The sequence below is a fragment of the Nerophis ophidion genome, linkage group LG06 (genome assembly GCF_033978795.1).
Source record: "Nerophis ophidion isolate RoL-2023_Sa linkage group LG06, RoL_Noph_v1.0, whole genome shotgun sequence".
Lineage (NCBI taxonomy): Eukaryota > Metazoa > Chordata > Actinopteri > Syngnathiformes > Syngnathidae > Nerophis > Nerophis ophidion.
The window spans coordinates 68,332,815-68,355,116 of NC_084616.1; the positions used below are offsets into that span (position 1 = coordinate 68,332,815).

General features: G+C 40.2%; 1 protein-coding gene across 1 annotated transcript in view; it reads left to right on the forward strand.

Annotated features, from left to right (window-relative positions):
- The window catches only part of scn1lab (sodium channel, voltage-gated, type I like, alpha b), a 121,842-nt gene that overhangs the window by 94,870 nt on the left and 4,670 nt on the right, over positions 1 to 22,302 (forward strand). The window contains exons 21-24 of the mRNA XM_061904697.1: positions 1,326 to 1,448; positions 5,681 to 5,956; positions 9,537 to 9,590; positions 17,605 to 17,742. Coding sequence (XP_061760681.1) covers positions 1,326 to 1,448; positions 5,681 to 5,956; positions 9,537 to 9,590; positions 17,605 to 17,742 — 591 coding nt within the window. The remainder of the gene's footprint in view (positions 1 to 1,325; positions 1,449 to 5,680; positions 5,957 to 9,536; positions 9,591 to 17,604; positions 17,743 to 22,302) is intronic.

Here is a 22,302-nt window from a genome sequence, read left to right on the forward strand (position 1 = left end):
TGGAGGAGTTCAAGTACCTAGGAGTCTTGTTCACGAGTGAGGGAAGAGTGGATCGTGAGATCGACAGGCGGATCGGTGCGGCGTCTTCAGTAATGCGGACGTTGTATCGATCCGTTGTGGTGAAGAAGGAGCTGAGCCGGAAGGCAAAGCTCTGAATTTACCGGTCGATCTACGTTCCCATCCTCACCTATGGTCATGAGCTTTGGGTCATGACCGAAAGGATAAGATCACGGGTACAAGCGGACGAAATGAGTTTCCTCCGCCGGGTGGCGGGGCTCTCCCTTAGAGATAGGGTGAGAAGCTCTGCCATCCGGGAGGAACTCAACGTAAACCCACTGCTCCTCCAAATCGAGAGGAGCCAGAGGAGGTGGTTCGGGCATCTGGTCAGGATGCCACCCCAACGCCTCCCTAGGGAGGTGTTTAGGGCACGTCCAGCTGGTAGGAGGCCACGGGGAAGACCCAGGACACGTCGGGAAGACTATGTCTCCCGGCTGGCCTGGGAACGCCTCGGGATCCCCCGGGAAGAGCTAGACGAAGTGGCTGGAGATAGGGAAGTCTGGGCTTCCCTGCTTAGGCTGCTGCCCCCGCGACCCGACCTCGGATAAGCGGAAGATGATGGATGGATGGATGGATGGATATAAAACATTCTCATGCATTTTAATCCATCCATTCGGTTTCTACCGCACCTGTTCAAGAAGTCGCATTATTGGTAAGAAGTATTTTATTTATTGTTGTTTAGCTTCAGAATAATGTTATTAAAAAGAATGAGACTTATTATACTCTAAAAATGTTGGTCTTACTTAAAAATGCACGCATTTAGTTGTATTCAGTCTTCAAAAAAATATTATATGGCTCTCACGGAATTACTTTAAAATATTTGGCTTGAATGGCTCTCTCAGCCTAAAAGGTTCCCGACCCCTGTTGTATTGCATGAATGTATTTCTGTTGTTGTTGATGGACAGTAGGCTATGTTAATTGACAGTATGATGCACAGTTGCACTACAGCCCTACATTAAAGAGTAAAGATGAGAACTCTTCCAAGTTGTGTCCTTTGCTGGCATTTTAGTTACTTTACCCTATAACATCTGCATGACTTGACATTATGATTGCTAATGTAGATAGAAAAAAAAAAAGGAAACTTTCAGAGTGCTGCCTTGGAGCACTTTTGTGTCCCCACCAATCTCAAAATCAAACCTACTCCCTTGATTTAACTCATAAAAAGTTACGCCTAAGAAATCAAAGGTTCAATGCAAATGATAAATTGAGTACAATCTTTGTCGCCTTTTGCATTTCACATGCTCATCTCATATCCTGTGTTCTCCCAGGTGTCCCTGATCAGCCTTGTGGCCAATGCTCTGGGCTATTCTGAGCTTACTGCCATCAAGTCTTTAAGGACACTGCGAGCCCTCCGACCACTGCGAGCCTTGTCGAGATTTGAGGGCATGAGGGTAAGTAAACATTGTTTTATCCCGCACTTGTTACAGGAATGTCGGTTAAGTTTAGCATTTGCCAGTTCATGTAAATATGTTGTCCTTAACTAGTCATTTTAAAGCAATGTAATTTATGCCGTACAAATCATTTAAAAATGTAAATATCTAAATGCATGAAAATAATCTTGTCCTTCTTGTTCAATTATGTACAAACTGTACTTCCTCTATCTGTATGTTTCTTTTCGCATTGTGTTGTAATGCATTGCAGATGTTGCTTTTTGACACTGCCTGTTTGGTGCTTGTAAATGTGACCTGTAATCTTTTTTCTTTGATGTTTGTCTTTTTTTCATTTGCAGTCAGACAAAATGTTGTGACTTCATCCTGCCTCTTAAGGTTTATTTCTGCTTTGCTTTTATCCCCTATTAAATTGTAAACTTTATTCACTATACCCTTTGCTTTGTTGACTGTCCTTGGAACCCGTTTAAGTTGACTTTGTTAATGTCGACAACCTGTATAAGTGAACCAAGTCAAGTCCTGAAGCTTCATTTCAAAAGCTGTGCGTGGAATTCGGACAATAAAATTGTATTTTGCAGAAACCCCAATTATTATTATTAAAATATTTGGACTTGTATCATTAGATTAGATTAGATAGTACTTTATTTATTCCGTCAGGAGAGTTCCTTCAGGAAAATTAAAATTTTCAGCACAATCCCATTCAAGATCAGACAAACATTACAGGGAGACAGAACAGGATCGCTGACGGGTCTGCCGGCTTCCAGCGCCCCTTACAAAAAAGATGACATACAGGTAAACAAGGGGGGGGGGAATAGAAGATTTAAAAAAAATAAAAAAAATAAAAAATCGGTCTTAGCCTAGGCCCTGGAGTGGGGGTGCAGACTGAGGCCAAGGGAAAAGAACAACTCATAGCCATAGTACACATCCCTCTTACATGTGTGTAAGAGGGAAACTTCAAACATCATCTGGAGCACGCACATCTTCTCACAATTTAGAGTAAAATTGTGCATACATACCTCCCTCTCCTCGCCTGATTTGACCAAATAAGGTCAATCAATGTCAAGTGATGTATTTCCCCAAGCAAGGCGAAGTCAGGGTGCGCCGTGCAGAACTTAAAATGTGGTCTGACATCAAAGTATACATTTTCATTTGTATGACAATACACAAATTGTTAAGGTTTCAAAAAATGAATCCAATTGCGGATCAGAAAAAAGGCTTTTTAATAACAAAAAATCACTGGAGAAAATAATTTAAGAGTAACAAAAGTCAGGTCGGGGAAGACGGGGTCAAAAAGTCTGTTCAGCATCTGAGGAAATACAAAAACAGGGGTCAAAAAAGGTTTCAGGGCAAAGGTCAGGATGATAGTGTTTAGGTTAGAGTGTACCACAGGCAACGAACGAACTGGCACTGGCTGGGTGGAGATCCAGGGTTTAAATCAGGTCGTTGATTAAGTACAGGTGGGCTTGGATGGCTGGCAGCACACCTGCAACTGACGACCAGGGAGAGACTTGCAGACAAGAGGAAAAAAAAAAAAAAGAAAGGAGAACTGCCCTCATGACACAAATGTTTTTTAAAATGTTTTTAACTATGATAGAACATTTTGGATGAAAGTGAGTAAAACTTCAATTTGAATGGTTAATTCAAATGTGGGTATAAAGATGCAGATGTACTTATAAGAGGTCATTTTATGATTTTTTTTTTCTGCTTCTAACACACTTTCTTGTGGTCTACATTACATCCATCCATTTTCTACCGCTTATTCCCTTTTGTATTGGTGGTTATTAGATCAGAATGTTGCATAGATTATATTTTCCAGATCATCTTCATGACGCTTTCTGACCATCTCTTCAGGATACAATGTTTTGTGGGCGGTTTAATTTACTTGCCTGCACCTCGACTGCGTCTTCTCCCTATCAGCTGTGTTGTTTTTCCTTGCCCTTATGTGGGCTCTACTGAGGATGTCGTTGTGGTTTGTGTTGTGGTTTGTGCAGCCCTTTGAGACACTGGTGATTTAGGCCTCTATAAATAAACATTGATTGATTTTCGAGTCTACTCTCAGATATAATTTGGAAATATACGCTACTTTGTATGAGGAATGGCAACAGTGTAGGATGCATGTGCATGTAAGAGCCAGTCTGCACCACAAGAGGATGGAGAAAAAAAAGGGAACTTGTTGACTACAACTTCGGACCACAATGGCGGACTTGCTCAAAGCTATTTGGGTAAATCTCTACCATATATGGAGATATCCCCTGACGTCGTATGTCAGGAAAAAACAACACAAATCGGGCAAATTCCAAATGGCTCGTTTGGATGAAGTATGAAGGAAGGCAAGATTGTTTTATAAATGTATACACCATGCTTCCAAGGTTTTCAGGACTTATGCAGAACTCAAATACACAAAACAGGTACCAATAGGTGAGAAAAACTGGTTTTGCATAAAAATTGCTAACGGTTTTACAAACCCCGTTTCCATATGAGTTGGGAAATTGTGTTGGATGTAAATATAAACGGAATACAATGATTTGCAAATCCTTTTCAACCCATATTCAGTTAAATATGCTACAAAGACAACATATTTGATGTTCAAACTGATAAACATTTTTTTTTTTTGCAAATAATCATTAACTTTAGAATTTGATGCCAGCAACATGTGACAAAGAAGTTGGGAAAGTTGGCAATAAATACTGATAAAGTTGAGGAATGCTCATCAAACACTTATTTGGAACATCCCACAGGTGTGCAGGCTAATTGGGAACAAGTGGGTGCCCTGATTTGGAATAAAAACAGCTTCCCAAAAAATGCTCAGTCTTCCACAAGACAGGATGGGGTGAGGTACACCTCTTTGTCCACAACTGTGGGAGCAAATAGTCACTGTTTAAGAACAACGTTTCTCAAAGTGCAATTGCAAGACATTTAGGGATTTGAACATCTACGGTCCATAATATCATCAAAATGTTCAGAGGATCTGGAGAAGTCACTCCACGTAAGAGGCATGGCCAGAAACCAACATTGAATGACCGTGACCCTCAATCCCTGACGGCACTGTATCAAAAACCGACATCAATCTCTAAAGGATATCACCCCATGGGCTCAGGAACACTTCAGAAAACCACTGTCACTAAATACAGTTTGTTGCTACATCTGTAAGTGCAAGTTAAAGCTCTACTATGCAACGCGAAAGCCATTTATCAACAACATCCAGAAACGCCGCCGTTTCTAAGATGGACTGATGCAAAGTGGAAAAGTGTTCTGCGGTCTGACGAGTCCACATTTCAAATTGTTTTGGAAATATTTGACATCCTGTCATCCAGACCAAAAGGGAAGCGAACCATCCAGACTGTTATCAACGCAAAGTTTAAAAGCCAGCATCTGTCATGGTATGGGGGTGCATTAGTGCCCAAAGCATGGGTAACTTACACATCTGTGAAGGCACCATTAATGCTGAAAGGTACATACAGGTTTTGGAACAACATATGTTGTCATCGAAGCGTCGTCTTTTTCATGGACGCCCCTGCTTATTTCAGCACGTGTTACAACAGCGTAGCTTCGTAAAAAAAGAGTGCAGGTACTTTCCTGGCCCGCCTGCAGTCCAGACCTGTCTCCCATCGAAGATGTATGGCGCATTATGAAGCGTAAAATACGACAGTGGAGACCGCGGAATGTTGAACAACTTAAGCTGTACATGAAACAAGAATGGGAAATAATTCCACCTGAAAAGCTTCAAAAAATTAGTTTCCCCAGTTCCCAAACGTTTATTGAGTGTTGTTAAAAGAAAAGGTGATGTAACACAGTGGTTAACATGCCCTTTCCCAACTACTTTGGCATGTGTTGCAGCCATGAAATTCTAAATTAATTATTATTTGCAAAAAAAATAAAGTTCATGAGTTTGAACATCAAACTTTTGGAAAAATCACAAGACTACTTCATCTCTACAGAAGTGTTTCATGAGGGGTTCCCTCAATCATCTGAGACACAAGTGGATAGCTATTTTTGGTTATGTCGACAACCGCTGATGTGAGTCAACAAATCCGAAGTTCATCAACTTAAACGGGTTCCACTGTAGTAAAAGCTTTTGTATGACACAGTTCAATAATTCTAGGTCTTGTTTAGTTTAGGAAACAGTCAAGTGAGTAGATGATTTTAATGGCCCCTCGAGCTACATTAAACAGTAGTGCCCTTCATTGAAACGACAGAAAAATGCTAAGTTTGTGTTGTCTTTTGAACCTATTCAGGTTGTGGTGAACGCACTTCTGGGGGCCATCCCTTCCATCATGAATGTCCTGCTGGTCTGCCTCATCTTCTGGCTAATCTTCAGCATCATGGGAGTCAACTTGTTTGCCGGGAAGTACTACTACTGCGTCAACACCACCACTGATGTGGTCTTCCCCATTGATGTGGTCAACAACAAGTCTGAGTGCCTGAATTTTGTCAATGACAGCGCCAGGTGGAAAAATGTCAAAATCAACTTTGACAACGTTGGTGCTGGCTATCTGGCACTGTTGCAAGTGGTGAGTGTTACAAAAATTCACAACATGTATTTTTAATGAGGGCTCTACCCTGCTATGTAGAAGTGTGTTGGTACATGTATTTGTATTATGTTTATGGAGTACCAATGCTTGTCACACACACTAGGTGTGGTGAAATTTGTCCTCTGCATTTGGCCCATCCCCTTGATCACCACCTGGGAAGTGAGGGGAGCAGTGGGCAGCAGTGGTGCCGCGCCCGGGAATCATTTATGGTGATTTAACCCCCAATTTCAGCCTTTGATGCTGAGTGCCAAGCAGGGAGGCAATGGGTCCCATTATTTAATAGTCTTTGGTATGACTCAGCCGGGGTTTGAACTCCCAACCTACCGATCTCAGGGCGGACACTCTAACCACTAGTCCACTGAGTACTCCATAGAGCCATGGCTAGCGATAGTATAGAGTAGAAGGCGGTGTGCAGCCATTGTTTAGTACGGATGTGAAGCTGGTTTACAAGCTGACACTCTCAATTCTGCACCTCAACCAATACTACACTTTGCTGAAAATAAAACTATCATTCACACTTTGCAAACTCTTACTGTTGCACTTGCCTGCATTCTTGTACTTTATCAAAAAAAATAACTTGTAAAAAGTCCAGTGTGTATCTCAGGGCCATTTTCATTCACACCCACTTTTTTATTATTAGAAATGTTTCAGAATAGAATAGAGTTTTATCGTCATTATTGCAGTGAACAGGTTCAAAGAACAACGAAATTGGAGCAGATCCCCTAAGGCAGTGGTTCTCAAATGGGAGTACGCGTACCCCTGGGGGTACTAGAAGGTATGCCAAGGGGTACGTGAGATTTATTTAAAAAGATTCTAAAAATAGCAAAAAATTTAAAAATCCTTTATAAATATATTTATTGAATAATACTTCAACAAAATATGAATGTAAGTTTATAAACTGTGAAAAGAAATGCAATATTCAGTGTTGACGGACAGATTTTTTTGTGGACATGATCCATAAATATTTATGTTAACGATTTCTTTTATTGTGAAGATATTTTTGGATTATGTTCATGAATCCAGATGGATCTCTATTACAATCCCCAAAGTGGGCACTTTAAGTTGATGATTACTTCTATGTGTAGAAATCTTTATTTACAATTGAATCACTTCTTTATTTTTCAACAAGTTTTTAGTTATTTTTATATCTTTTTTCCAAATATTTCAAGAAAGACCACTACAAATGAGCAATATTTTGCACTGTTAAACAATTTAATAAATCAGAAACTGATGACATAGTGCTGTATTTTACTTCTTTATCTATTTTTTTCAACCAAAAATGCTTTGCTCTGATTAGGGGGTACTTGAATTAAAAAAATGTTCACTGAAAAAAGGTTGAGAACCACTGCCCTAAGGTGCATATACAATATGGTAATATAAATGGTAAAAAAAAGATAGAAATGAGATATGTATATGTATATATATCCACACAGATGCATATATGCATGCATATGAATATCTGAATATATATACACACATACATATAACATGATTGCACATTATAGTCCGAAAAAATAGAAAAAAATAAAAAACATGACACATGAGGACATGATGGACATATTGTGCTCACTCAGTGCCTGTTTAATGCTTCTATGGCTCTTGGGTAAAAGCTGTTTTTTAGTCTATTTGTGCTCGCTTTTAGCACCCTATAGCGTCTGCCCAAGGGTAGTAGTTCCAGGTGGCTCTGGGTCTTTCAGGATGCTCTGTGCTTTCCTGAGACAGCGGGGGCTGTACAGGTCAGCCAGGGAGGGGAGGGGAGGGGGCATCCGATGATCTTCTGGGCGGTCTTTATGACCCTCTGGAGCGCCGTTCTCTCTGCGGCCGTGCAGCTGCTGAACCACACGCAGAAGCAGTAGGTCAGGATGCTCTCAATGGAGCACCGGTAGAAGGACACCAGCAGTTCCTGTGAGAGGTGGTTGTTCCTGAGTATTCTCAGGAAGTGCAGTGTCTGGTGTGCCTTCTTGATGGTAGCCGTGGTGCTGGTGCTCCAGGATAGGTCGTCGGCCAGGTGGACTCCCAGGAAGCGGAAGTCGGAGACCCGCTCCACACAGTCACCACTGGGGCAGGATGTCCGTTTTTTTTTCCTCCTGTTGTCTATGACCAGCTCCTTGGTCTAGGAGGCGTTCAGGGCCAGGTTGTTGACTTTGCACCAATCCGACAGCTTCTCCACCTCGTCCCGATATGCAGCCTCGTCTCCCTCCGAGATGAGCCCCACTATGGTGGTGTCATCCGCAAATTTGATGCTGGAGTGGGCAGATGTGCAGTCGTATGTGTAGATGGAGTAGAGAAGGGGGCTCAGCACGCAGCCTTGTGGAGAGTCGGTGCTGAGGTACAGGCTCGATAACATGTGGCGACCAAACTGCACCCTCTGGGCGCGGTTGGATAAGAAGTCCTTAATCCACATGCAGATATTACATTAATTACTTAGTCAACTGTAAAAAAAAAAAAAGATGTAGATGTTTTGTCCAGATACTGTAGTTTATATTGACCTGTAATGGATTGCCTTTAGCATCGCTAATATACAAAAATGTGACCATAACACCTACGTACGCACCAAACCGTGATCACGGTGTATCGTTACACCTCTACTTTTAAGTATATTTTTGTCGTTATGTTCCTTTTGCAGGTTTATCCGTTATACACGGAATATATGTAAGGTCAGGAAAAAAACAAGAGACTATATAATCCCTACAAGCCTGTTCTGCAGGGAAGCCTGCGAAACATACATATATATATATATATATATATATATATATATATATATATATATATATATATATATATATATATATATATATATATATATATATATATATATATATATATATATGTCTTGATTGGATTATCCAGGGAATAGTGCTCGATACCGTGGTAGAGCGCAATATGTAGGTGTGGGAAAAATCACAAGACTACTTCATCTCTACAGAACTGTTTCATGAGGGGTTCCCTCAATCATCATGAGATTTTTTTTTTTCATCTCCTGATGATTGAGGGAACCCCTCATGAAACAGTTCTGTAGAGATGAAGTAGTCTTGTGATTATATATGGGGCAGCACGGAAGATCCTGAGTAGTCCTGGGTTCAATCCCGGGCTCGGGATCTTTCCGTGTGGAATTTGCATGTTCTCCCCATGAATGCGTGGGTTCCCTCCGGGTACTCCGGCTTCCTCCCACCTCCAAAGACATGCACCTGGGGATAGGTTGATTGGCAACACTAAATTGGCCCTAGTGTGTGAATGTGAGTGTGAATGTTGTCTGTCAATCTGTGTTGGCCCTGCGATGAGGTGGCGACTTGTCCAGGGTGTACGCTGCCTTCCGCCCAATTGTAGCTGAGATAGGCACCAGCGCCCCCCGCGACCCCAAAGGGAATAAGCGGTAGAAAATGGATATATATGTATGTGTGTGTAAAAAATAATCGGTACAAACTGATAACCGATTTTAACTTCAGAGATATTAATATATCGTCATTTAAGGTAGCGATGCACACCCCTAATATATATATATACATACTCACATAAATGTGTTGTGATATTTAACTATTTGACTGTTATCTTTGACCAGGCAACATTTAAGGGCTGGACGAACATTATGTATGCAGCAGTGGACTCTCGTGATGTAAGTCTTCTTTTTTATTTGAAAAATTACTAAACAGAGTAATGGCATATGAGTTACTACTACAGTATATGTATCCACAATTAAACATTCATTGTGTGTTTTTAATGGAACATTTCAGCATGGTCTCTTGTCAATGTTGTATGTTGCAAGTTATAACATTTGTTTACTTTTCCCGATTCAAACTTATTTGAATTTAAAGAAATTTGAGTTTCATTGAATGGGTGACCCCATTTTTAGCTCTTCTTTTAAAAACTGTCTTTGCAAGTGTCTGTAAGAAACAGTTCTAAAACCAAACAAAAATGTTATAAAAATGACAAGTATAAAAATAAATATGAAGTATTAGTTAAGTATGATGTATTTATTGTAGTAAAATAGCAGTTCCAACAACTGCACCCCTAGAGGGGGGGGGGGGGGGTGGCCCACATCTGAGGTCCTCTCCAAGGTTTCTCATAGTCAGCATTGTCACTGGCGTCCCACTGGATGTGAATTCTCCCTGCCCACTGGGTGTGAGTTTTCCTTGCCCTTTTGTGGGTTCTTCCGAGGTTGTTGTAGTCGTAATGATTTGTGCAGTCCTTTGAGACATTTGTGATTTGGGGCTATATAAATAAACATTGATTGATTGATTAATCAATGAACAAATACAAGTATGTGCTTTCCACTGTCAGTTTATTACCGGCAATGTTCAGTGCATTTAGAGTTCACCCAATTACTAATTAGGCCAAACACTCCATTTGTTTTTGCATGTTTTGTTTTAACCAAGCTGAACCTTTTCAGTGTTAACACACTGAAGACTGTTGAGTTTTTGTAAAGTTCAAGTTAAATTTTTGGAGAAAATATGTGAGTGTGACCTGTTTTGGTTATCATGAAACATTGATGTGGTTGACGTTTGCATCGTGTACTGCTGCAATTTGTAAGGGACACAATATTAGAAACAGGAGGATGTGCAGTTCTATGCCATTGTAAAGCCTCCCCCAATAAAAGTGTATTTATGGTCATAAAATTAAGTATACCCATCATGTGCTTGGATGCCATTAATTTATTTTAACCGTTCTTTTTCTAATATGGAATGATTATATGATGTACATATTTATTGCTAGAACTCGGTTAGGGTTTTCTGCAAACTACAAAGAATGAACAAAGAAGGCAGGCTTAAATACAGGCAGTGATTAACAAAAACAGTTGTGCGTCAAAAGCAAGGGGCAGGTGAAACTAATAAGCAACCACGGTGACAGAACAAACACAAACTAAGGAAGTCAAACACTAACAGAATATGATACAAAACGGAACAAAACCACAATATGATATGATCCGGGCAGCGGATCATAACAGTAGTGATATAAAACTGTCTTCACTGTGGAAAGTTGTTCTAGTGTTCCAGTTCATAATAGGTATCGACCAGATCTTGTTGGTACTACCAGGTACCGATTAACATAAAATCAAACAGTACCCAATTTGGATACCTTTGTTGCACGTGATGTCACGTACAGTTACATACTCTGTATGAGGGTTCTACAGTATAGCAGTACTAAAAAGTATTGCAGTAATAATTAGTTAAAAATGATTCTGGACTGCTTCTGAAAGATACTGGGGCATTTTTTTCCTGACATGGCGGCGCGCCGTCGTCACGTTGTGATATTGCTGGTAAAAAAAGCAAAGACACATATTACAATTATAATCAGTGTGGAGATAGAATAGGGAGAATGGCTTAGAAACCAGTGGTGGGCCGTTAAGGCCAGCAAGGCTTTCTCTGCTGGCCTAACATAACCAGAAATCCTGATCATAATTAAAGATAAACTTATTTTTGAATTTACTTCCCCTAAATATCTAAAATTATTCATATTCTCTTCATGTCATATTACGCTCGTTCCAGTGCTGTTGTTTTTAGTTTTAGTTTGTATCCGAACAGAATTCAGCTGTCTTATGTTGCCATGCTGTACTAAATCTGCCCGAGGCCTTCAGAAACAATAATGCGGACACACTGTAAGTGAATGGGCACATAGAGTTGATAAACAATTGCGATAGCCAATCAGATCACAAGTTGTTGTCAGTAAGGCTTTCGAGATGGCCTCACGTTGAACATGACCTTTACGCCTCCTGTGATTGGATACTCACCGGGACAGTTAACGGATGAATTTGACAACACATAGAGTTGATAGATAGTTGCGATAGCCAATCAGATCACAAGTTGTTGACAGTAGCCTATCTAAGTAGCCTGATGTTAACGAGACTGTGATTGGATACACACTTGGACACTTGAGTATCCATTCACAAGTTTCGATTTAGCAGGAAATCGGAAGTGTGGCGCCGTAGCCCTACCCTAGCAGAGGTGGAAAATATATATTTGCAAGGTCATTTTCAAGAAGGATATTTAAAGAGAAACTAACTCTTGTGAGACGATTTTGGCCAACCCCTGGGTTTACACAGACATCGAATGTAATGATATCAAGTACAAGCACAAATAAAGTCGATACTACAATACGCCAATATTTCTTATCACCCAAAAATATTTTGTCTTTTTTATTGTTTATAAACAAATGAAATACGTCCCTGGACACAAGACAACTTAAACTATGACCAATGTATGACCCTGTAACTACTTGGTATTGGATTGATAGCAACATTTGTAGTATCACCCAAAACTTATGTTAGGTATCAAACCGAAGAATTAGTGATTATTACATTTTACCAGAAGTGTAGATAATGTCACGCTAGGTGATACTCTAAAAGGCTAACAGCTCCCAGGATGCAAAACACAGACAGGAGTTAGAACAAAAAATATATTTATTGCTCAAAACAGGGATAAAGAGCAACACTACAGTCTATCACAAAAAACTATGATACATAAAAAGAAGAACAAAAGATTGCAAAGCAAAAAATACTGCAACAGGTAAAATACCGTATTTCCTTGAATTGCCGCCAGGGCGCTAATTAATTTAAAACCTCTTCTCACTCCTGCGCTTACCAAAGGCACGCGGTAAAGTTAAGCATGCGCTAAATATTTTAAAACCTCTTCTCACCAAAGGCATGCAGTAAAAATTTTAGTGTGATGTAAGGATACCATCATGAAAAGCACATTTAATGGAAAAAACTTTATTATGGTCTTACCTTTACTTATAAATGAAGTCCATGCCAGCTCCTTCTGATCAAAAGCATCGATAACTTGTTTATAGAAGTCTTCCTTATCTTTCTTCAGTTTTAAAAGTCTCTCTGCCTCGATGGAGATCTTCCTTTATTACCTCCTCCAGCACATATCACTTCACTCATTGTCACTTCTTCTGCAGCCGAGTAGTCGCAAGAAGGATCACGAGTGCTCTCTACCACCAGGAGGCGGGAGTCATTTAATGACTCATATTTGACACACGCAGCTATGGTATATTAATAAAACATAGCTGCTTACTGTTCTTTTTAGCATACCGGTATTCAATAGCTTGGACCTTAAATCCTACTGAATAGCTCTTAATCTTCTTCCCTTTATGCGATTTCAAATTACCGGTATTGAAATAAGCCTCCTCCATTTTGAAAATGATGACAGGGGAAGCGTCACAAGTGTGACCCGGCGGTAATACTAAGCATGCGCTAATGATTTTGCGAAGCGAGTTTGACCCGGCAGTAATTCAAGACAGGCGCATACTATATGCCCGGCGGCAATTCAAGGAAATACGGTATGATAAACAAGAACAGAGCTGGGAGGAAGACTATACAGGGCAGGAAAGCAGAATGTCTTACTGAAACAGGAATCAGGGAGAAGAATCTAGAGCATGAATCCAACTTACAGTACAAGGGATTATATTTATGTATTTACGGTCTACAATAAACTTCCACGAGCAGGGAAGTGAGGAAACAGGTTAGCTCTTGATGAAGTAAACAAAGGCACACATGCTAGTAAACACGGCGCCGCTATAAATAGTTTGTTTGCTTTAGCGCTTATAATAACATCACTAATGCTAATATTCAAGTCACGATATGCAAATGGAGTATTGTTGACCCTTTTAAGATATTTTTTATGGGCGGAATAGAGAACTTTTATGTACATTTATTTATGAGTTCGAATGCAATAAAACAAAATACATCCATTGTAATGATTTTCACAATGATTACGAACGATAGACCAAAAAAGAAAAAAAAATGTAGTTCTACTTTAAATGTTATTGTTGATTTTAATTACTAAATAATTACCATTTGTTACCATATAAACATACACAAAAGTACTAAAAGTTGGTACCCACGAGTACCGGTGTCTCTTCCATTGTTTCCCACAGGTCAGGCACCTATTTGTGGTTGTGGTGGTGTGGCGGGGGGTGCAGGGGGGGGGCTTTGGGGGGAGGGGCAGCAGCGGCGGCGGCGATGACCAAGAAGAACGCGGCGTTGGAATATAATTACAACACTTTATGTATATATTTATGTAATATTTACATATTTATATAATATGTAACTACAAGCTCCATTCACAGACAGAGTCCCATTGCTTTTAAGAGCGGTCGAGCGAGTCAAAAGCAGAAAGAAAAAAAAAATTTGTTTTTTTTTATTTTTTTAAATTTGTATTTGTGGGAAACCCTTTCCTCCCAGGCACTGAAAATTGGTGTTGTATCGGTTCAAATGTGAAAGATACCAATCCTTACAAATGTAGATATTTAACATCTTATATACTTTGATGGAACTGTCCACTTTGCTGAACTTAATGATTATCTACACAAGATATTACACAGTATTATATTGAATTATGTACAATATAATTATTCATACTAGGGCTATCGATTATTTTAGTAATGGATCCTGATGAAGGTGCAAAAATACAACCACATCCCCCCCATCCTAAAACTGCTTCACTGGCTCCCTATTCTGCTCAGGGTTGGATATAAGGTCTCCCTACTTACTCACCAGTGTATTCATGGACACACCACCTTTTACCTACAGGAACTCCTCACCTCTCATGTTCCCTCAGTTCTACATTCACATACATTCTCTAAGCACAAAGGACCAAGTTCTGCTCCATGTGTGATCGGGCTTTCTCCGCTGTTGGGCCTATACTTTGGAATATCCTCCCTGACCAACTGAAAGCCCCACAGACAACCACAGAACAAAACTTGACAACATATATATATATATATATATATATAGTATTTGTATTTTTTTAAAACATTTAATGATAAGTCTCTATAGCAGTGGTTCTTCACTTTGTTGGATGTTCCGAACCCCAACAGTTTCATACGCGCGTTCACCAAACCCTTCTTTTGTGATTTTTTTTTTTTTTTTTTTTTTCAAATTCAAGACAAAGTTTGACACACGCAGCTACGGTATATTAATAAAACATGGCTTCTTACTGTTCTTTTTAGCATATGTTTATGGGTTTTTTTCCCGGTGTACAAAATGAACCGTGCATGAACTCACAACAAATTACACACCTGCAAATCAGTGTGACTTCTGCTGTAATACGCCGTTATGGAGAAGTTTTATTTTCACGATGAGTCCATACTTACCAACCCTCCCGATTTTTCCGGGAGAATCCCGAATTCAAGTGCCCTCCTTTACTATTCTTTACTATTCTCCTTTAGCATCCTCTACAACCTGTCGTCACGTCCGATTTTCCTCCAGACAAACGGCGTGTCAGCGCATTCAAATCATTTATGTGGCTTTTACACACACATAAGTGAATGCAACGCATACTTGGTCGACAGCCATACAGGTCACACTGAGGGTGGCCCGTATAAACAACTTTAACACTGTTACAAATATGCGCCACGCTGTGAACCCACACCAAACAAGAATGACAAACACATTTGGGGAGAACATTCGCACCGTAACATAACGTAACAAATACCCAGAAACCCTTGCAGCACTAACTCTTCTGGAATCTACAATATACACCCACGCTACCACCAAACACCGGAAGCCCCCCCTCCACCTCAACCCCCACTCCCCCCATCTCCCGAATTTGGAGGTCTCAAGGCTGGCAAGTATGGATGAGTCGGGTGTGTCTTGACTGGCTCCGCCGAACCCCTGAGGCCGACTCACCGAACCCCTAGGGTTCGATCGAACCCAGGTTAAGAACCACTGCTGTATAGGTTCTCCTTTTCACTTTTATTGATGCTGCTTTAAAATATTTTTTACTATTAATTTTAAATCACATTTCAATTGTCTCCTCACCATTCTGTAGGTAGCATTTTGAAATACCAGATATATGTGGGGAGGTTATTTTACTATTATCTATCGGTTAGTTTGTTCAATACATTTTGTATTCAGCTAAAACAGACTTGATGGCCTCAATGCATGATTAAAGGAAAATAGTTTAAATAAACAACACATTTTTCTGCGTGTCATAACTTAAATTTTTTTTTTTTTTTAAATAAATGCACATCGTCAACATTGAAATTGCACTTTTACCTTGTGTGCATGAAAGGCCTACTGAAATGCGATGTTCTTATTTAAACGGGGATAGCAGGTCCATTCTATGTGTCATACTTGATCACTTCGCGATATTGCCGTATTTTTGCTGAAAGGATTTAATAGAGAACATCGACAATGAAGTTCGCACCTTTTGGTCGCTAATAAAAAAGCCTTGCCTGTACCGGAAGTAACAGACGATGTGTGCGTGACGTCACGGGTTGTGGAGCTCCTCACATCCTCGCATTGTTTACAATAATAGCCACCAGCAGCGAGAGCGATTCGGACCGAGAAAGCGACGATTTCCCCATAAATTGGAGCAAGGATGAAAGATTTGTGGATGACGATTGTGAGAGTGAAGGACGGGAAAAACATGGCGAGGGCTGTGGGAGCGCTTCAGATGTTATTAGACACGTTTAATCGGATAATTCTGGAAAATCCCTTATCTGCTTATTGTGTTACTAGTGTTTTAGTGAGATTATATGGTACCTGAAAGTCGGAGGGGTCTGGCCACGGGTGTGGTAACCGCCAGTGTCTCCGGCGGGAGGAGCCAAGACAGTCCGCAGCTGCCTCTTTGACAGGTGCACAATGAAAGACGCAAGCTCCGCTCATGTCTACGGTAAGAGCCGACTTATTACCACAATTTTCTCACCGAAACCTGCCGGTTGACATGTGGTCGGGAACCATGTTCGCTTGACCGCTCTGTTCCATAGTAAAGCTTCACCTTCGGGAATGTAAACAAGGAAAAACACCAGCTGTGTTTGTGTTGCTAAAGGCAGCTGCAAGACACCGCTTCCCACCTACATCTTTCTTCTTTGACGTCTCCATTATTGATTGAACATATTGCAAACGATTCAGCAACACAGATGTCCAGAATACTGTGTAATTATGCAATTAAAGCAGACGACTTTTAGCCGTGATCGGTGCTGGAAGAACAAGTCCGCTACAACCGGTGATGTCACCCGCACGCGTCATCATTCTGCGACCTTTTCAACAGGATACTTAGCGGGAAATTTAAAATTGCAATTTAGTAAACTAAACCGGCCGTATTGGCATGTGTTGCAATGTTAATATTTCATCATTGATATATAAACTATCAGACTGCGTGGTCGGTAGTAGTGGGTTTCAGTAGGCCTTTAATATAAATATTAAAAGAACTCTCCGCTGTATGTCGCCACAAAGGCCATGGCACCAACACAGAATAGCTCTCGTGTGCTGCATTGCAGCAGGCGTGCAGAATCTATGTCTGTGAATCTAAATGTTCAGGGCTTTCCATGCAGTCCAGATTTTATTTTTATTAGTAACAATTATTAAACGATTAATCGAATCAACAGAAAATAAATCAAAGGTTTTTTTCTAATCGAGTTCTAAGAATAATCGTTGCAGCCCTACTACAAACTATTGTATTGTGCTGGTTGTCATAACGTTGTGGCCAGTTAGTGTATGTGTTAATCAATGTTTGTGTTGTACTACTTAATGGTAAATATATTTATTTGACATACACTGTACTGTGTCATGAACAATTGAAGGAAACATTGCCTGAGACCATGCATTCCTTGTTTTGCTATGCATTTATCATACAATTTGCAAACCTTAATGACGATGTGTTTTATTTCTGCTGTCATCACTCTAGCTGGAGCACCAGCCCAAATATGAAGAGAACTTGTACATGTACCTGTATTTTGTCATCTTTATCATCTTTGGTTCCTTTTTCACCCTCAACCTGTTCATTGGCGTGATTATTGACAACTTCAACCAGCAGAAAAAAAAGATAAGTACCCTCAAAGTTATGTTTAAAGACTGAATTCATGGATTGTACTGAAGGCGTGGAGTTGTTTTCATGAGACAGATCAGAAAACCCAAGCTCATTGGCGTACCATCTTCATTTTTGAAGCTGTGAGGAAAATAAGTATTTGAATCTTCAGCTGATTTTGTATCAATCCAATCCAATCCACTTTATTCATATAGCACATTTAAACAACAATAACGTTTCCAAAGTGCTGCACAGCCATGTTAAAAACAATATTATGCTCCACCAATTACTGAACAAAACAAAAAATGAATAAAAATAAAAACAATATAAAAACAAGTATGATTAAAAACTATTTTAAAGGGTAAAATCAATTAAAACAGTAAAATAAAAATAAAAGTGTATAAAAAACACAGAGGACAACAGAGAACAGAGGACCACACAACTCACGTAGTGTTAAAAGCCAAAGAATAAAAGTGGGTCTTAAGACGAGTCTTAAAACACTCCACTGTGGAAGCAGTTTGAACATGGAGGGGCAGAGTTTTCCAGAGCTTAGGGCCGACCACAGAGAAGGCCCTGTCTCCCCTGGTCTTAAGTCTGGTCTTGGGCACCACGAGCTGGAGCTGGCTTTTGGACCTCAGAGCGCGCGCAGGGATGTAAATTTGGATGAGGTCCGAGATATATTGAGGTGCCAGTCCATGTAAAGATTTAAAAACAAACAGTAATGTTTTAAAATCAATTCTAAAATGAACAGGGAGCCAGTGGAAACTCTGAAGAATTGGGGTTATATGCTGGCGTTTCCTGGCCCCTGTTAAAAGTCCTGCTGCCGCGTTCTGGACTAACTGCAATCGGGAGAGAGCTTTTTGGCTAATGCCAGCATAAAGTGCATTGCAGTAGTCCAGGCGACTTGAAATAAAAGCATGCACGACTTGTTCAAAAAGGTTAAAAGATAAAAACGGTTTAACCTTTACTAAAAGACGAAGGTGATAGTTAAATATATTTGAACAATCCAGATGTTTTATGGTTTTGTTAATTGTAAAAGAGAAGAACAGAATGTAAAATAAATCCTAAAAATCATTACACAAATGTTATAAATGAACTTGTATTTGATTGAGGTAAATGAGTATTTGGTCCCCTACCAAGCAGCAAGCATTGGTATACCACAGACCAGTTATGTGTCCCTGAAACACACAAAACAATCCTGTCCATACTAAAAAATACTCGTAATCTCAATTGATCATGCCAATAGATGGATGGATGGATGGATAGAGAGGTACTTTATTCATCTCCAAGAGAAATCTATAAAAGACCCCTGGACACAACCACTCTCTTCCATTCAAAGCACCATGGGTAAGACCAAAGAACAAAACACTGGAATGGACTATAAGACCATCAACAAGAAGCTTGGTGAATAAGAGAGCAGTATTTGTCTAATAATTAATAAATGTAATAAATACAAGGCAACAGTCAATCACTCTTGCTCTGGAGTTCCATGCAAGATTCCACATGGTGGGCTAAGAAGCCCAGTCCAGAATTTCAAGGGAGGAACTGCTTAATGCCAACGGAATTGGGAGGACAGTCAGCAATAAAAAAATTAGTAACACACTTTTCTGTAATGGTTTGGCATCCTGGAGTGCTCAAGAAGACACATATACCATCTGAAGTATGACAAGCAACACCTGAGTGAGTCATCCAAGGCGACAAGTAGGATGTGTTGAGGTCTCACGACTACGAAATGGAGGTGTTTGGCATCAAGTGGACTGGACGTGTGTCTTTGTAGAACAATGTTAAATATGTAACCAACAACAGCATCACTACTTTCAAACATGGCAGAGCAAACAGTCTATTTTGTAATGTTTCTGATTGATTGATTGATTGATTGATAATTTTATTAGTAGATTGCACAGTTCAGTACATATTCCGTACAATTGACCACTAAATGGTAACACCCGAATACGTTTTTCAACTTGTTTAAGTCGGGGTCCACGTTAATCAATTCACCAAAATGTCTCTTGACATATTTGCAACCCTGCGGACCAGCTAACAGAAACTACAAGTATATTACTAAAATAACTACAAATACAAGTTCACTACTACAAATACTACAACTTCAAGAAACATATGATCTCTTTGCTTGCAAAGATGGCTTTCTACACCAACTACTAAGGCCACGTCCACATGATAACGCACACTTAAACACATACCACATACTTATCTCTGCATTTAGGCCTCTTGTCCACATGCAAACACGTGCCATTGTCCTTAAAAAATTCACACTTCTGCAAACGTTTGCCAAGGTCCCAAAACTCTCAGCGTATGCGTGTACACACCTCAAACGGAGACTTTTACTCCTCCGATGACGTCACGGTTGTGCGCTTTAAACAAACAATAAGAGGAAGTACTGTAGGTTTGAACATAAACATGCTGCTATTCTCACTCTACATTGATAAAAAAAAATTAGACACTCGCGCCAGTGACAAGGACAAGTATCTGTTTTGAATACAATTACTGTCGGACCTCTCCAGCTGGTAGGACGACTTTGAAAAGCAAGACTTTTTGCCTTGTGTCATAAGAAAGGTACAACATGATCTCATCTTTTAATCCTTACTTAAAGGGGAACATTATCACAATTTCTGAAGGGTTAAAACAAATAAAAATCAGTTACCGGTGGCTTATTTTATTTTTCAAAGTTTTTCAAAAAAATTTTACCCATCACTCAATATCCCAAAAAACGGCTTCAAAGTGCCTGATTTAACCGTCGTTATACCCACCCGTCCATTATCCTGTGACGTCACAGCGTGACCATACGGAAACAAACATGGCGGATAGCACAGAAAGGTATAGCGATAATAGCTCGGATTCAGACTCGGATTTCAGCGCCGTGAGCGTTTCAACAGATTACGCATGTATTGAAACGGATGGTTGGAGTGTGGAGGCAGGTACCGAAAACAAAATTAAAGAAGAAACAGAAGCTTTTGAGCCATATCACGACAGACAGCGGCACGGGAGGAAGCGCGGACGAATTCGGCGATCGCCTTCTAACCAACGATTGGTATGTGTTTGTTTGGCATTAAATGTGGGTGGACGGAAAGGCTGGATACGAATATAGCTACAAATGAGGCATAATGATGCAATATGTACATACAGCTAGCCTAAATAGCATGTTAGCATCGACTTTATCGTTGGAAATGCATCTGCTTTGAGTGTCGCAGGATATCCACACATTCTTGCCATCTCTGTCGTAGCATAGCTATCGTCGATACAGTGTGCAGAACAAACGAGGGACTTTCACATCTTTTGACCACTGTTGCAACTTGAATCCGTCTCTGTTCGTGTTGTTACACTCTCCGACAACACACCGACGAGGCATGATGACTCCAAGGTACCGGAAAACAGTCGAAAAAAGGGAAAATAACACAGCTGATTTGACTTGGTGTGTGTAATGTGTTTGAGAAAATGGTGGGTCGCTTCACGATGTGACGTCACGGGTGAAAGGTCATTGCTCCGACAGGCGAACAATTGAAAGGCGTTTAAATCGCCAAATTCACCTTTTTAGAGTTCGGAAATCGGTTAAAAAACATATGATCTTTTTTTGCAACATCAAGGTATATATTGACGCTTACATAGGTCTGGTGATAATGTTCCCCTTTAATGACAGATCATAAAGTTAACTTAACGCGTGTTGGTTCCGTTTGCGGAGATGGGGGCGGGCGCAACTGGGCGCACGCGTAAATTGAGCCAGAGCGTCTAAAAAAATATGCATCCTTCCTCCTTGTTAGTTTGTATCACTATATTTATAATTAAATGCATTATAACTTCATGGAGCACACAAGAGGTTTTCTTGGCTCCTTGTTAGTGAGTACTTATTTTAGAAATAAATGCACATGTGTATGCACACATCTCTATGTATATATGTAACACCAGATAATTCAACATGTTATACTGCAACAAGTGTTGGGTTTCAGTAAGCGTTTTAGGCACTGTGTAAGTGTAAGTAAAGGCTGGTTTTAAAGATAATGTACATCTAATATATCAAAATACACATAACACCAAGTCAGATTCTGCTGCTTTTCCAGGCTTTTGATTCGATAAAATGTGCATGACAGCAGGTATATATGCGTTTGTTTGTAGACAGTTTTGAAACTACACTTTTGTGGATGGAGATCGTTTTAATCCCCGATATGCGTTTTTTGAAACTATCTGTGTTTGTGTGGACTCTAGAGATGCGAGTATAGGCAATTATATCATCCGCATCCGCATCACCAAAGTCGTCATCCACCCGCCGTCCACCCGAACCAACATTTTATCAGGACCGTACCCGCCCGCCAACCGCCCGCTGAAACACATCAGAGGTTGTCCGCCTCTACCACTCACAGAGCTATTTAAACCTGTTTCACAGAGTAACGATGTCAATTGGCGCCGCTAACGTTCTCGCGACTATCCAATAGCGTTCATCCTGATTTCAAGAATATGGGCGTGCTGTAAAGCCATTGCCTTTGACACCTTCAACAACATGTACGAACCGATTGTTGGTCCGGCAACATGTTGTGTGCAGTTTCCGCAACTACACGTTCAAGATTG